At 42.0% G+C, this 16,761-nt stretch overlaps 1 protein-coding gene across 1 annotated transcript in view; it reads right to left on the reverse strand.

Moving 5' to 3' along the window:
• The window catches only part of pacs1 (phosphofurin acidic cluster sorting protein 1), a 55,532-nt gene that overhangs the window by 14,122 nt on the left and 24,649 nt on the right, over nucleotides 1-16,761 (reverse strand). Inside the window, exons 2-7 of the mRNA XM_019264675.2 lie at nucleotides 10,813-10,900; nucleotides 9,724-9,813; nucleotides 8,223-8,348; nucleotides 3,333-3,477; nucleotides 3,149-3,240; nucleotides 1,571-1,648 (exon numbers count right to left, since the gene is read on the reverse strand). Coding sequence (XP_019120220.1) covers nucleotides 1,571-1,648; nucleotides 3,149-3,240; nucleotides 3,333-3,477; nucleotides 8,223-8,348; nucleotides 9,724-9,813; nucleotides 10,813-10,900 — 619 coding nt within the window. The remainder of the gene's footprint in view (nucleotides 1-1,570; nucleotides 1,649-3,148; nucleotides 3,241-3,332; nucleotides 3,478-8,222; nucleotides 8,349-9,723; nucleotides 9,814-10,812; nucleotides 10,901-16,761) is intronic.

Consider the following 16,761-nt stretch of genomic DNA (forward strand, 5'->3'; position numbering starts at 1 on the left):
ACAACTCCCTGAAGCTTTTGAGTATAAACTGTGATGAACAGCCGTGGGACGCCGCGCAAAACATAAACGAGACAGAACGCGGCGATTTGCAAATCCTCTTTGACCTATATCACACTGAGTACAGTACAAAAGACAGAATTAAAGATATTTAACGTGCAAACTTTATTGTTCTTTCTGAATCTGATGCGTTCTGTTTAACCGAACAACGTTAAAAATGCTCCTTTTGAAAAGATCTGGCTGTTTTTGTTGAGCAAAGCTTTCATCAAAAACATAAGTGGACGTCTGAGTGGCTGCAAAGAGGTGCGCTTAAAAGAGGCTGTGTCCCAATTTTCTGCTATAAATTGGAGAGGGTTGACTTCATGCTGTTTCTCTGTACACATAAATATATGTATGTGTGTGTTTGTGTTTGCAGTTACAGGGCAGAGGGTCTGCTGTAATGGCTTTTGAGTGCGTGTTTATGATTATACAAGTAGATCCGACCGAGCGATCGGATTGATGGACTAGACATTTAGTACGTGCTCGAATCAGCAAATATATAACATGCAAACTTAGCTCAATAAAGTAATAAATCTGACTTTCAAATTTCAGCTTTAAAAAAAAAAAAAGAAGATTATTCTGGATTTTATGGAGCTGTTAGGCCGCCTCGTTAGTACAGGTGTGAACCTCGTTTGTGTGTGCAGAACACTGGAGATCAAACAGACAAAAAATGTCAATTTCAGCAGATATCTTAGTGTTCATATGGGTAGTATTTATTTAATTTGGGAAACTTACTAAGGCTCGGACTACTCGCTGGAGTAGTAAACCGTGCTCCGTTACATATATGAGAGTCTATTGTCGTGACTGATTGTCCAGGTATTAGTCAGACTTCTTTATCTCCATGGAAACAGAAATAACGAAACAAAAACATGTTTATTTTGAGGGCAAAATATTTAAGTTGGTAACTGTTGTATAATTATAATATTACACTGCCGTGCCAATAATGACGGTAAAGCACGCCCTCTCGTGTAATATTGTGTTCTTCACCTGCAGCGGTGCAGAAATCATGGCTGATAATGTTGTGTGTGTGTTTTTGTGTGTGCTTTGTCCACAGGTGTCAGTCTCACACAGACCTCCACAGGAGACCACCATTAATAACCTGCTGAGACAAACTCCTGCAGCAACTACACACACACTTTCCGACTTTCTGACAAATTGCAGGTCTGCCGCAATTTTCGGGGTTGCCGACAATTTAGTTTTAATCTCTGTTCCTCGTGAGTATTTCCGTGCGTGGTGGTGTTATTGCAGGTGCTTATGGCGACTTTTTCTCAGTGTTTCCTCCACAGAAAATTGGCTCGAATTACATTATTATGTATTGAGAAGGAGAAGGGAGAAAATGGATTTATAGAAAAACCAACAACAAGGGGAGTGACGGAGGGGGGGAAAGAGAGAGAGGGGCAGATAAGAGGGAGAGGTTGAATGAGATCTATTTGAAAAGGCTTTTTCATTGTAGGAAATTGCTTCACTGACAAAACAAAGAGGCAGATAGAAAAGCAGAGCGATGAGGAGGCGAGAGAGTGAGTGCTTTTCTTACTCTGGTGATGGCGGCGTTGGAAGGGAGCTTACGCCTCGGCTTCTTCTTCCTCACCTCGTCTTCCTCGTCGAACAGATACTGAGAGAGGAGGAGAAGAGGTGAGCGAGTCGTCATTAGTGGTGGACTACGTGGAAGAGGACCCGCTCTCACCGTAGATATGAATAATTTTAAAGGCACAATAAAAACACGATAATTCTTATACTGTATTCCATTCCTGCCAATAAATGCTCTTAAATCTTACACACTGGACCTTTAATCATCCAATTCAAGGATTTTTCCAGCACTTTCAAGGCCCAATTCCCTAAAATTCAAGGATCAAACACAGCATTGTTTAAGACACAGATTAAGGTTAATTTTCTGTTACAACAACGAGGAAAAAGCCAGAACATATTTACTAAAGTTAAGTTAAACAAAAAAATCTCAAAAGAACTTTTTATTCTTGCACAAAATCAAAATAAATTCAAGCACTTTCAATGCTATTTGTGTCCATTTTCAAAACCTCTCAAGACTTTCATTTCATCCACGAACTTTCAAGGAATTCAAGGGCCAATCAGGAACATGATAATAATGCCAGCGTTGCTTTAAATTTCCTAATTGTGTTCATCATTTCAGTTAAATATATAGTTAATATATGATGACATTGTACTGTTGAGGTCTTGGTATCGTGGTGACATCAGCAAACGGGGCGTGAAGAACGAGTAAACAAGCCGACGGTTTATTCAGATCATCCCAACGACTTTATTTTCAGGTAAAGTGAGCGCCTGAGACGTTACAGATAATCCTTTAATACGAAAGTTTTCAAATGATGTTTACAGAGTTTTTGAATCTTTTGTTTCTCACGTCAGAGCTGCAGAGAAAATCCTAATTATTGGATGAAATTTGCCTTTAAGTCGAAGACAAACAGCAGCCGTGACAGATTTCACCTCCCTCGCCTCCTGTACCATCTCCCCTCCCTCCTTTCTCCAAAGCCTTGTTGCTCCCTCCTTATCTCCCTCCGCTGTCTGTTCTGCTCCTTTCACTCTCTCCTCCAATCTCTCGCACCGATGGGCACCGATTCCCCTCAAATCCCCCGAGCACTGTCACCTTCTCTCTTTCGCATAAGCCGAGAGAGAGAAGGTGACACGGTTAAAAAAAAAAGAAGAAGCGTCTGTAACGGGAACGAATTAGGATGGCAACAAGGTGGCCAAACACTCTGTTCACTTTGAAAGAGGTAAACACAGACCTCCAGTTGCTAAGGATGGATTTTGTGGTTGTGTGTGTTGCATGTCATCTTTATGTTTCAATCATTTCTTATTGCCAATGAATGAACAGGTTATAATGTAACTTTCAGTGGCTTCTATCAAAATTCGTCATGAGTTTCCCGACAGCCTTTTCTTGGCCCTCTGTTGACTGCATTTCTACATTTTCAATGTTACAGAGAGAGAACATTCAATGTAAGAATGCTAAGACGTAAATAAAAAAGGAAAAATAAGTCGATGTGTTACATTTTTAAACCTTAGAAAGATCGCTTCTGTTGGCTCCAGTGACCGCGATCACCTGCTAAAATAACCGTTTGCTGTCGCTCTTATCCAAACACACCTGTCCATGAATGGGGTCGTCGCTGCCTTCCTGTTCTGACGAGTAGCTCTCTTCCTCCTCTTCGGAGTAGTTGTCGATGTCCGGGGAGCGATCTGGAAGAAAGACAGGGGGACATATGAATAAGGGTGACACGCTGAAAGTGAGGAGGACGTACAGACAGTCGTGGCGAGATGACGGTGCTCACCAGACATCTTTGCTTTGGGTCCCTCGTGGTCGATGGGCTGGCTGGAGAGGGAGTAGACTCGGATCTCGGCGACGGGTACCGAAGCGTCCTTCAGCTGGCTGTGGAGCCCCAGGACCTGGGCGCCCTCACTGGGGTGCTGCATCACCTGGACAGAAAACACAAGATAAATCATATTTCTGTCCAAATTGTGCGTTCAGGAGATTTTTTTTTGTCAAACTGGGCTTCAAATTAATCGTGACTGTCCCAAATTCTACTTTCAACTGTCCCAGACTTAACACCACTGTCCCAAATTGAAGTTTTTCCATGTGCACTGATACTGAAATGTCCGTGATAGGCCAATATCGACCGATTATATCAGCAGAAGAAGGTAAGAAAGTGAGATTCATAAACTTGTCACAGAAATGTCCAGGAAAAAGAGAATTGTTTCAAGTGTGATCATCCTCAGGAAGGATAAAAAAATGAAACACAAATACAGACTCTGCACACGGAGAGAAATACAGGTTAGACGGCAGCGAGAGAAGAAACGAGGACAGGCATGAAGCAGATGTTCAGAAGAGGTACGATAATGGGACGACGAGAAGAAAGGAGGTTGAGGACGATAAACAAAAATAACAGCCGGGGATTTAAAAAAAACCCAAAGACGCCGGAGAAAACGCGAACACGCGAGGCAGCGAGTATAATTTCTTCTCTGCGGCAAACAGCAGCCTCGCTCAGCAGTCCGGTCACACTCGGAGAGTTAATGAAGTCTGAGCAGCTTATTGTGGAGACACGCATTAAAGAGAGACATTACTGCCACGCATCCATTCATCGTGGCTTTAAATCTGCTTTAAATGCCGCTGGTGGCTCTCTCTAATTTTTTTACGATTTTACAGTCAGAAAGACAATTATGCAAATGTGACGGGTGCAAACATCACGGAGACACAATGTGCATATTTAATGAGAAACACTGGTGTGATTTGACTTTTATGGAGGGGAAAGAAAAGGCAATTCCAGCACACACTTACCGCCTCCGCATTGATTTATTATTTTTTATTAAAGTCAATAAATAAGTGCAGAGTTTATAAGTGTGTGCTGGAACTGCCTTTTTGTCTTTGGAAGAAGTTTTTTGGGACCACAGAAGAGACCAAGAAAGAGATGCGTGTGCTGCTTTCTACTAATGATAATATGACTTTCCCATAATTTCAGGTTCAACAGGTTCATCTTTCTTTCGCTTCTGGGCAGCTGTGGAAGTAAAACAAATCATCCATGAATCAGATGATCGGCAATTCGATCAACGGTTCCTCGAGTGTCCTTGAGCAAGATACAGAACCCCAAACTGCTACCAACAAAACTTCTGAACAGCTGGCACCTTGCATGGCAGCCAGTGTTATCTGGTCTGGTGCTGAAGGTTGTTTTGGAGGTTTAAGCTGTGCTTAAAACCGGCAGCGAGTGGAAACCAAATGGCGACCTTCGTGGCTGTGAAGTGAAGCCAGTGCTCCAGTGCTTGTCACATTAAGCAAAAAAGCGCAATCTGTGCAGATGTTTCGGCGAAAGGCTCGGGGTGTGACTGCGTCTCGTGTTATTAAACTGGAATATGTGCGAGCGTGTGTGTTATTGAGGTTATCGAGTCGACTCCTCCCTCCGCAGATGTTCGCCTCAGTGACAAAGGGTTGTTTGTTTATTTAACGAGCCGAGAAATGAAAGGTATGGTACATGAAAACATTTATTAAAAGAGACTCAGCTCTTCAAATATGCTTTTCTCTGAATCTTTGACATTCATTGTGTGTACGTGACCTTTAAAAAAAGAATGTAACTGTTGGCCAGACATTTATTTTTTCTTTTAACCTACAATAACTCCTTAAGGGGGCTGTGGAAACAAGTTGTGACACTGACCTTTTAAGTTGACACTAAAAGGCAACACTGGCTCTCTTTTAGCTCCATTTTTGGTCCCTACCACCTCCTCTTTAGCTGCTAAATGCTCCACCATGTTCAACGGCGAGTCGCCAGCTGTGTCTTTCTGCTGTTTGCTGCTGAGCTGTAGGTTTTCAGAGCTTTGTTGCTGTAAACGGCTGAACACTCGTCTATAAGAGCGGTGAGAATAAACCAAAAACAGAAATGTTGTGGTTGTGGAAACTTGCTATAGGTGGTTTAAAGAGTTCTCCATAAATCTTTCAACTGTGTTGTACCCAAACAGGAACCTCCGTGGCTGTGAAGTGAAGCCAAAAACTGCAGTTCCTCAAACGTCCACTTGAGGCTGGCTCCAGAAGTGAGTCAGTCTCCATAAGTCCCCATGTTCAAATGTCCAACTTCACAGCAGAAATAAGCATGTTTACAGCCTGGTACAAAAAACTGTTTTGGTCTCTATAGCTCTATAGGGTGAATTTATATATAACTCACTTGTTCACATTATATTAAGGCTTAAAGTTTAAGCTTGGACGCTTTGATTGACAGCTGGGTGGCTTTACAGGTGGCTCGTTTGAGCAACCAGGTGTCAAACCTACGGATACGATGTCCATCCTTTATACTGTCTAAGAGTTTTTATAATGTCTATTTCCTTCACAAACTTACAAGGATTTCAAGGACCCGAGGGAGCCGTGATTTCAGTATGACACAGATAAACATGATGACATCTTTAAAGCAACACACTCCTCACACTGAGGAGGATCTCGGTTTTAATGAGGGCGAATTCAACGTGACATTGTTGCGTAATTGCTTCATGATGTGTCCATTGTGAAGAATCTGTAGGAGCTCAAAGCATGTTTGGATTTTCAAACTGCTTCAGAGTTTGTGCTGGGTCAGTGGAAGCTATCTGTCATATGAAAAAAAAAAAGAAAAGTGCAGCGCCATCAAAATGACATTTGGGATACGAATGAACTGAAAACCTGAGTGTGTGTCCCTATAGCATATTATTTTTCTGACACTGACACACACATAGAGAGAGAGAGAGAGCTCTGGGGAGAGACTTTTACTGTGCCTGTGAAGGAAATGAGTTTGAACCGATCATGCTTACGGGTCTGCGTTTGTGTCCTTTGCCCTCTGTGAAACGCTTTACAGGCGAATCTGTCTGCTGAGGGAGGCTCATGAATAAAATTTGACTTCATTTCACATGCAGATTCAGCCTTAAACAGGCGGCGGGGCTGCACAAAGACCGGAGCAACAAACTATTTCAGATAAAGGGCGAGAAAACTTTATACTCAGCAGCTTATTCTAGTTGTACTCGGTTTAATTTTGCTCGTCATAAACCACTCTACCTCTTGATTAAGTCTGCATTTATGTCCTTTCCCTGTCCATAAAACGGTTTGTGGGCGTGCCGGTTTTGTTCAAGGTGTTTTATAGCCGATGAAAAGCCACCGAGCGTCCGTAAAGCACAGGGAACGTCACACACAAGTACAGACCCACAGCAGCCATTAATCACAGACCCTTTTATAAAAGGTTTCATATTGTGAGAGAGACGGAGGAAGGCGAGGATAATATTTAATTGGAACTTTGATTTATGGCGACGTTTACGGTGGCCGAGGAGAGAACGTCTGGGGCTTGGGATCAAAAACTGGGTTCAATTTTTAAAGCACACCTGCTTGGGTCGAGTTCAGATGAAGGTTAAATGAAGGTTAGCACTAAATTAAAGTTTCCAAACAATAAAAGTGGCTTATGGGAGGATAGATGCTTGATATTAGATTGGAAATCACTTTCCGTTAACAGCGAGAGGCAGAGGGGATGCATGTTTAGGGAAATGAGCCCCGTGACCGGTAATTTGTTGGGTCAACAGCTCCGATCAGCTGGGACATTTGTCTGGCTGACTCAACAACTCACAGCTGACGTGCCCTCAAAACACGCAGCTCGACCTCCATCTGTTGCTGCTGGAGCTGAAAATACACGAAAAATGTGACGTGCGCATGAAAGCAGCCCTAACCTTGTAACCATAAATCACTCAGTCATATGAAGAATACTCATTTCCTCTTATGTAAACTGTATACAAATGAACTTTTCTGTTGTTACAGACTTTAACCAAATTAAATACGGCGATTCTCAAATGGAGACAGTTAGTGTGCATGCAAAAAGTTTCCTAGTTTTAGCTTCTGAGCTGAGAGTGAACTGGATATTTATGCGGCAAGACGTCATTTCACTATTATCTGACAATTACTTTATTTGAGAATAACATAACTGTCCTAGCTGAAGGGAAACTTCAGTGTTTTTCAACCTGGACCATATTCGGTGTGTGTAATCACAGCCGTTCTAGTCAATGTTTCACCAAAAAGCACCGTGGTCCGGTTCATCGACCTGAACCAATTATGCCACAGCGGTTCTATCTTTGACAAACGCCGCGAGCAGCCGGTGTCAATCGGCACCAAAGCAGAGAATCCAGTCGATTTTCAAAATAAAACACCCTTATGATTACAAAAAGAGCCAAAATGTAACTACATGGCATATTTACTCATGGTAGAAGCACGTAAATTGATCGCATGATCAAATGTGATGATGAAGTTAAAGCGTGGCGATAACACGCCACTGAAACGTTCCTGATTATTCAACCCGGACCATATTTTCCCATGTTTTTGTGTCAATGTGATGAATAGTAAGAACTTTTCTGTCCAGTAGCAATTGTAAATATCACTCAACAGTTATTTTATGTTGGAGTTGTTGGTCTACCGCTGCCTCGCTTGGTTAGTTTGTGAATATTTTTGTGTGTCTTGTCTTTGGTGAGTTCAAACTAACGTGTCAAACCACTTCTTGTGTGTAATTAGCAGGAATGCATTCATCGTGGCAGAAAGCCTGATACCGAGTAAAGCGGGAGGAAATGAGAAAATCGCAAACATTTCACATCACAAAATCACTTCTGCAGGAAACTGAACATCACAGATTCAAAAGTTTCAGCAGCTGGATTTTTTTTTTTTTCAATTCTTGGTGCGGTACCTCGGCCATGTTGATGAGTCCCAGCGCCAGCGTCTTGTAGCCCAGGATGGTCCGGTTCTTGTAGCGCTTCCGTCGCTGCAGCATGATCTGAAGCTTGTTGGCGTCCCTCTTGAGGAAGTGTGGATACTGCAAACACACAGAGATATACACACACGGGTAAACACGTGCACTGATGCACGACGACATTTGCTTCCCGGGTCATGATAATTAGGCCGATCTCACTTGCTCATTGCATAAGGAGCTCACACCCGCTGACCTGTCTCCGGCGTCCTGAAGTGTCGAACTATTAGTCACATCCGAACTATGACATAGCCCATCATTAAGGACCTCACCGGCTGCACTATAAATGGAACAAAACCCGACTCCTGCAACAGCGTTCAAAGCCGTGGAATGACTCTGCTCCTCCTGTTTCAATAGGCTTCCTCTATGCAGTGCTGCTGCTGCAGAAAGTTCAATGTATAATGTATAAAGTCTGCACTCGGCAAGATGCAGAGAGAGAAACTCCCTGACCTTTCAGCAGCATTTAGAGCCATAAAAACTGAAGAGTATAATTTAGAGCAGAAGAAACCCTCGTGGGAATCACATTAACCAAACGCTGAATTCAGATTTGTATCTCTGCTGTTTATGACAGATAGGGACTCCTTAAACTAAGCACTGAACAAATATTAGGACATATTTCTGAAGAACTGATGCGCTCTCCTTTCACGTAATTGGAAAACAGTCCCTCGAGATCTCTCGTGGTATTTTTGTTTGATTGTTGTGGCCCAAAAATGAACCGTTTTCACTGTTTAAAGGAACTCCTTGGTTGTATTTGTCTTAAAAATACTGCAGTGGACGCAACAAATGGTTCACCACGACGCCCATGTCCATGTGTGGAAGTCGGTCGGTCCCCTAACTTTGGACAAGAGGTTCATGGTCCCCAGAGGATCCTATTGACTTTGACGATCTTCTGACTTTTCCTACAGCACCATAGCGTCATGGGGTTGATGTTTGTGGTTTTGAGTGAGACGTCTCAACAACTGTTGGACGGATTGCTATGAAATTTGGTTCAAACATAAATTACTAATAATTTTGGTGATTTTTAAACCACCTCATGGTCGCGCTAGACGATAAATAGGATGACACGCAGGAAAGAACGACAACACAATGTTAGATTTAGTTATGAGGGCTCTATTTTGGTAGAGGGGCTGTCAGATAAGCGCTAAGAAAAGAAAGTATTTTGTGAAAAACAAATTGGATTTTTATTTGACCTTTCTTGTAAAGAGTTGCTGGCGAATTTGATTATTTTTCATGGAAAACGGCGGCAATTAAACTACCTTTAATCACTATTCTGCCTGGCATCAAACCGCATTTGTTGATAGCCTAAAGCTTTTCATGAGCAGAAATTAAACCTATTTGTCCCTTTATGTTGGAAGTACAAAGTGTGTGATTGCTTTTGACTGACAGGTGCCTGCCCCCTCTCTCTCTCTCTCTCTCTCTTTCTCTGAATCTTTGTCTTTACCTGCAGGGAGAAGGTGAGCTGCAGGTCGGTCTCCGTGAGGCCCGCAGAGGACAGCAGGATCTCATTGGAGCGAAGGATCCTCTTGGAGCCCTGAGTAGGCGACAGCAGGATAGAAAAAGAGAGAGAGAAAAGACAAAAGAGAAAATGTCAGGAGTGCAGGGAAAGAAAGACTGGAAAGATTACTGTTAGCATGCCCCGGCCGACTCCAGCAGGGCGAGAACAATGAACTCTCATCAACCGCACGCAGCGAGGGAAGCGTGGGAGCAAAGGAGGTCGGGAAAGAGGGAGGTGAAACTGACTGATAGGAGGCAACAGAGGAGGGAAGATTAAAAACAGAATTAAAACAGCTTAAAGCGTATTATGTGCCAGAAACAGCAGAGAACTCATTGGTTTGCTTAGATTTAAAACAAGATGGAAATGGTGAAGACAGAAAAGGAGCCAAGGAGCAGAGACTGGGAAAGGAGCCACAGCATTAACGAGGAATTTAAACAACGTTAATTGTAGTGTGTGTGTGTCAACAAAGAATGTGTTGGCAAGAAAGAGGTGATACAGAGCAAAACGAAGAGTGCAAGACGGCAGGAGAGGTGAAGAAATGAAGGAATCTGATCGAATCTGACACCTTATGTCGGAGTTATTCAAGCTTACATTTACGAATGTGGCTGTCGGGAGGGTGTGAAATGATAAGAAATTGAATACAGGACTGGAGGCTCGCCGTCAAGTTTAAGAATAAAAGTAATTTACACAACTGTGGACGACTTGCAGAAAGTTTTTTTTGGGCTGTAAACAAAGAGGAGGCGTCCAGATCCAAAAACCTGACTCGACAAAACAATGAACTAAAATTGGAAGAAGAAAAAAAACACTTACTCAGCAACATTTCAACTCGTCTGGCACATTTAAATTCAAGTCTTTAACTCCTGGAATACAATTTTGCTGATTAAAGCCAAAGAAATAATTGCTGAATTAGAAAACTGTTGACTAATGGGACTTTATTTACTTCCAGGAAAGTTCAATTGTTCTTGCCGCCAGGTGTCCGTCCTGAAACATCTCCGTCATTCATTCACTGACTGACTGGTTAGACACATCTCGTACCTGCAGTTTGACGGCGATGACCACCGAGGTGAGGTCTTTGTCCAGCTCCTTCAGCATGATCAGCTTCTTCAGAGTCAGGTTGAAAAGCCTGTAGACAAACACAAAAAGAGGAGACAGGGTTAGAAGACATCACGGTCCAAGAAACGTGATCAACAAACTCAGCAGTGGTTCATTCATTCCCGACAGAGCTGAGCCAGTTCGGATCTTTGCGCTCCGTTATGAGGCTGTGGGAACTTCCCCATGAAATATCTACAGCTCTTGATTCAAATGCAACACAACCATCTTCAATAAAACTCTTTATTTTTGATTGTTGAAGCGTAAAACGAGCTCTTCTGGGGAGTTATAACATATTATTGCATCTGCAAACTGCAGCAAATTTTATAGACCTCTGTATCTTTTTCTCCATGTCATCAACTAAGCTTCCAAACTTGTGTTACAGAGGGGATTCTGAAAAATCATCCTGTTAAATAAAAGAAAAATCACAGGGTCGACTTCATCACTCCGGCCTTCTGTATATAAAACGAGCCGGCACTCCTTCATAAGTCAACAGCTGAAGTCAGAAAGTTTGAACGTGCAACATGTTGGAGAAATCTTTGGAGATTTGATCCGTGTGCACGGTACAATGATTAGGAACAGGAACACCTGATATCAGTGAGCAAACACAGGTGGCTGATTAGACTTTTCCTCTCCTGATACGATACAATAAATACATGAAGCGATAATATGGACCAAGAGGAAACACTTCTGGCCAATGCACGATCCATTCCTGACCCACTTCTTCAGGTCAGAATCGGACAAATCTGGATCCGGTGGATCGGATAGGTGGATCTCAACGAGAAATATTTACATTTAACTGCAGCTTGGTTGGAACAAGTGAATGTTCGGTATTTAATCATTTGATTAAATTATTTGATTATCGTTGTTTTTTGGCAGGAAACATATTTTTAGTATGTATCCCTTTATTATTTTCTCACTTCATATTTACTTTCTCAGTGAGTCTTCGATGTGCCGAGACACCAGAGAATATGATTTGTCCGGTGATTGGTCATTATTTCCTCCTCAAGTTATTAGAAATGTTCACATACTTCTGTTGTTTCTCTTGTTATCTTTATAAGCTGCTTCTTCAGTCTATCACACATTGTGATAAACACAATTTGCTTTCCTGGAATAAAAGCCTCTTTTTTTTTTCCTTTGTTTTTTGAATCTCTGCGATGTCAGACAGTTCATCTCTTCCTCATCACATTGTGTCGGCGTCTGTCATCTGCAGATCTCTTTTCTCGCCGTTGATGCCTCCTTCAATTTTCACGTCTTCCCCCTCTCTCTGTTCTCTCTTCATTGTCTGACTGGTTTCCTCCTTTCTGCATTCATCTCCCATCCCTGTCTCCTCTTTTCTCTCTGTAGTCCTTTGTCGGCCTGACACGCTTTGCCTTTTTCCTGCACATCATAATATTCTATCTCTATATGTGTGTTTTCGTTCTGTCTCCCCCCCTGTTCCCCTCAGACGGACCCAGCAGGTCTATTTTAGTGGTTTACTTTCTGTCTCTAAAGACCTGGAGATGAATTATTGAACAGACTGACCCCTGGCTGCACAGCTGCTGTTTGGGTGTGGTGTGTCTTTTCTCTTGCTTCCATTTCAGTTCGTTAAGTGCTTCTGGTCTCGTATGTCCCTCTGTTTTTTTTTAACAATTAGTTTCAGTCTGCATGTTGAAACCTACACATGCTCTTCGTTCGTTCACAGTTGGGAGACATCCAGTGTTATTTTGTCTGTGTGCGCTGACGTAAGTGTTGGCTTCAGTTGGAAAAAAGGACGTTTGACAAAAATAGCAAACGATTTTCAGTCCTATCATTTTTGTCATCAAATAAAACACGGAGTTGCACTTAAAACCTGTCACTTTTCATTTAAATTTTCTTTTTTTTAGGTTTGATGGTCCACTGGAGGGTCAGGAAGCGAGAACTTACTTAGAACTCACCTGTTTAAATTAAATTAAGGCTTAAAGTTATACAGAATTAACAGCGTGGACGCTTTAAATGACAGGTAGATACCATTACAGATGGCTTGTTTGACCAACCAGGCATCATTCAGGTCAGCCGATGATTCACGTCTTTGCCGATTTCTAGATTAGCCGGGAGGCTGCCAACATGGCGAGGGCTGGCGCCACAAAATTTGAGCTTCAAAGTGGCTCTTCAGAAACCTAAGAGTGACGTCACGCGAACACTGTCCATATATTATACTGTCAGTGGTTTCAACTTCTCAAATGTGAAGATTTGCTGCTTTTTTATGGTCTAAAAGCATTTTATTTTGAAAATATTTGGGGTTTTGGGTGAATGAAAGAAAGAAAATCGGGTACATTTGAGATATTTTTCACTATATTCTCTTAAAAGTGAATGCAAGAATGAGCTGGTTCAAGCTTGAGTCTACTCCCACTGCTCTTTGCACAGCATTTTAAAAAGCCCCACATCCACCAGTACATTACAAATCAAAGTCTCCCAGGGGTAAACTACTATCACTCCCTGCTGAGCTGGGCGTGGCGTCTGGAGGTCAGAGCCTCGACACACTCGCATAATAATCCACTCTATGTTTGTGGAAGGAAAGAATAGCAACACGACGAACACTGAAAACAATCGGCAAAGCTCTGCAGAGATCGATATTCCAGGCAGGACTTCCAGAAATACACACAGTCAAACTTCTAATGCAACCTTTAATGACAACTGTAAAGATTAAAGGCAGCGAGAAAGATTGCATCCCTGTCTCAAACACACCTCTCCACCCCTCAGCTCCCTCTCATCTTACCTGGGCCGTCCTCCAAATCCACCCCACTTACTACCTTTCATCTTTCTTTCAGCTCTTCACGTCCCAACACTGAAATTCGCCTGATGCAACCACCGCAGACAGAGGGCCCTTTCTTCTCACTCCCAAGCCTTTCTTCATGGGATCAAAGTGTCCAGAAGAGGCTAAACCTATGAGTGGCCAAAGTGGCAAATCAATTTCTTCTCCTGATAGAAAAGTCAGCTAAGTGCAGCTTCTGCTTACACCTGCTGGATGTGAGTGGAGTGAATCAAGGTGGAGAGGAGGCAGAAGAGGCCGGGTGCCAGAGGTCGATTTGTGATGTGGGCTGAAGCACCTGAGGTAAGCCATAAGGAAGGGGAGGAGATGAACGTGATCAATCACAGGGCTGACGAGACGGTAAATGTGGAGGGTCCTAAAGCGTGATGAATCAAAACTCAAATAAGATGTCGTACAAGATGAGTCCCGCTGTTCAGAGACTCCAGTTTGAAGAGAAACCTCTCAGTAATGATGTGGCACAAAACCAGCCTGGAAATTCAAAATTTCCCTGGAGATAAACACTGAGTGAATAGCCAAGGGGTACTTCATTGTTGCTCAGTAAAAAGGATGGATGTACCAGTGGGATTACAACTGAAACACAAGCCTTCCATCAGAGCATCATGCTGAGTTTTAATTTGATTCCTTTTCACAATCAGGTTAAGGATCAAACATCTTCTTAACACCTCAAACAGCTGACAACAGAAGCACTAGAAGCTGCACAACAGAAAAATTATAGCAAACATGGTCCCTAGCTGCTGTTTTTAATAATCTTCTGACACTTCCTTCACACTAAAATGACCAGGACACCTCCAGTGACCTCTGCACTCTTTACTTAACTACTTTAAATCCCTCTGGATGAAGAAAAACAGCTCCGGCCTCGACTGCTGCACAGATGCAGCACGTCACCATATATGACGAGTGGAAATCACATGGTAAAGGTCAAAACAGTCCGCCTGCCACAAACGCTTCCTCTCCCCATCCAGTTCTCACTTTTATGCCCCGTCTCCTCGACAGCCTGTCACTACATCGACAGTCAGTACGCATCATTATCAATCTGAACAAAAAGAGACCAGAGCGAAGAAAATGACGACAAGGAGTACAGCAAAGAGGAAACAATGGAAAAGAATTGGATAAACTGGAGCACAGCATTGTTTTTCTTGCACAAATAATTACAAAGATGCTTCTACAGCGCAACAACTGGGATATAATTATAAGCTGCAATGCATACTGGAGCCAGGGGTTTAAATCTTCTGGATTTTGGATTTCGGATGTATTAATCCTAAAATGTTGTATGTTGTTGTAAATGAATCCGTTTTAACGTCTTTCTTTGGATTGACCAATCTCATGGTTTCTCCTTTCTTAACTTGACTTCTCTCTTCACTGGAAAACATGTGGATCAACAGAAGTACAGAATTGAGTTTGGCCACAACTAACTTACTATTATTTCCATTATCAATTAATCTGCACATTCTTTTATCAACTGATCATTTGGCCATCCAATAGTAGTCCAACACCCAAATATATTCAGTTTACTAATCACATAAGACAAAGAAAAGCAGCAAATCTACCCAATTTAAGAAGCTGGAATTGGGGAGTGTTTGGCTTTTTGCTTGAAAATGTGGATTATTAAAGTAACTGCTGATGTTTTTGGTATTGTCAAAAAATCCTATATAAAACAACAATATATCTATCAATAGTTTCTGACTTCTCCAGTATCACTGTGGCTCTTTTTCTTATTCAATACAGCTCACAAAATATAGTTTCAACTTCTAAAAAGGCTCTGTTCTTTCCTACTGTGGTTTTTAACAGAAGTAATTCCAACAGAAGGAAATACTGCATTTGTTGAGGACGCGTTTCAGTGGCAGATCAATAAACATTTGGTTATCTAAAGAGTATTTTCAGCTTCAAGGCTGCTGATTGTTTCCTTGATTAATCACAATATCCTAAAGCACAAGTTAACGTCATTAGATGTCTGTTTTTGGACCACAGTGGAGCTCTACGGCACAGACTGATAAGCCATCAAGCTTTCAATGCGCAGACAATACTCGTTGCTCTAAATTTAGTCTTTAAAATGTGAACTTTAAACTTAAAAGCAGCCTTGACTGAAGTGGTTGTTTGTTTCAACAAGCAGGAAGCTCGAGCTGGGTTTGGGCGTTTACTTCTGTGGCTCGTGTTCAGTTAAGGTGTAAAATAGTAATTACTCAAAAATGGACTTTCAAAGACTTTTCTGTGGTTGCATAAACTTCCTGACAGTCATTGTGTCGTCTGATGAAGCCAGCCCCACCTTTCTTGAGGAACAGATTTCTCAGTGTTCTCGACATCATGATAAACAAAACACAGATTTTTCCCACAAGGTTTTATTATTGACAATGTCTGGCCTGAGCCGCAGCCACCACAAGTGAACGTTACATCCGATGTGGAAGTGCCTCAAGTTGCACTTCCTCTAAAGGCTGCTGGCTCCAAAATACTAGAAAAACACTGCTTTTCTTGAAAAACATGTGAGCATAGTTCTCCTTGCAACACTCCGGTTTCACTTCTTTAAAGCCTGCCATGGCTATTTCACAAACTCCAGTTCAAATGAAGACGAGAACGGAAGTGTACAGTACTTGTTTGATTGTGTTTGTTTGATTGTCTCAACCCAACCCTTTAACTAAATTTGTGTCAGCATTGGTTTGAAAATTTAAAACCAGGCTGTCACAAACATATAAGCGACTTCTTGTGTTGACATCTTTCACCACCCAGTATGGTCAGTTAATTGATTCACTGATTGCCAGACAATTAATCTACAACAATTTTGATAGTAAACAATAGTTATTAAAGATATCTAATAAGTAAAAACTCAATTATCGACTGTTTAAAGATCATTTGGGGTTCTTAGGATGGTCTATTCTCGCATTTTTCACATTTTTGGACATCCTGTAAACATAAACAGCAGTAAACAAGACAAACCTCCTCATTCTGGAGGTTTCAATCCTACCACATGGTCTTCATCAAGTCTGATCAACTGTCAGAGAACTGCTAAAAGTTCAAGAAATGTTTAAACATCTACATTTCCATGACAACTGAGAAAAACAGTTGAAGAGGACAATCAAAAGCTCCCAAACAAGCAAATGAACGGACCTTGA

Source organism: Larimichthys crocea, chromosome XIV (assembly GCF_000972845.2).
Source record: "Larimichthys crocea isolate SSNF chromosome XIV, L_crocea_2.0, whole genome shotgun sequence".
Taxonomy (NCBI): Eukaryota; Metazoa; Chordata; class Actinopteri; family Sciaenidae; genus Larimichthys; species Larimichthys crocea.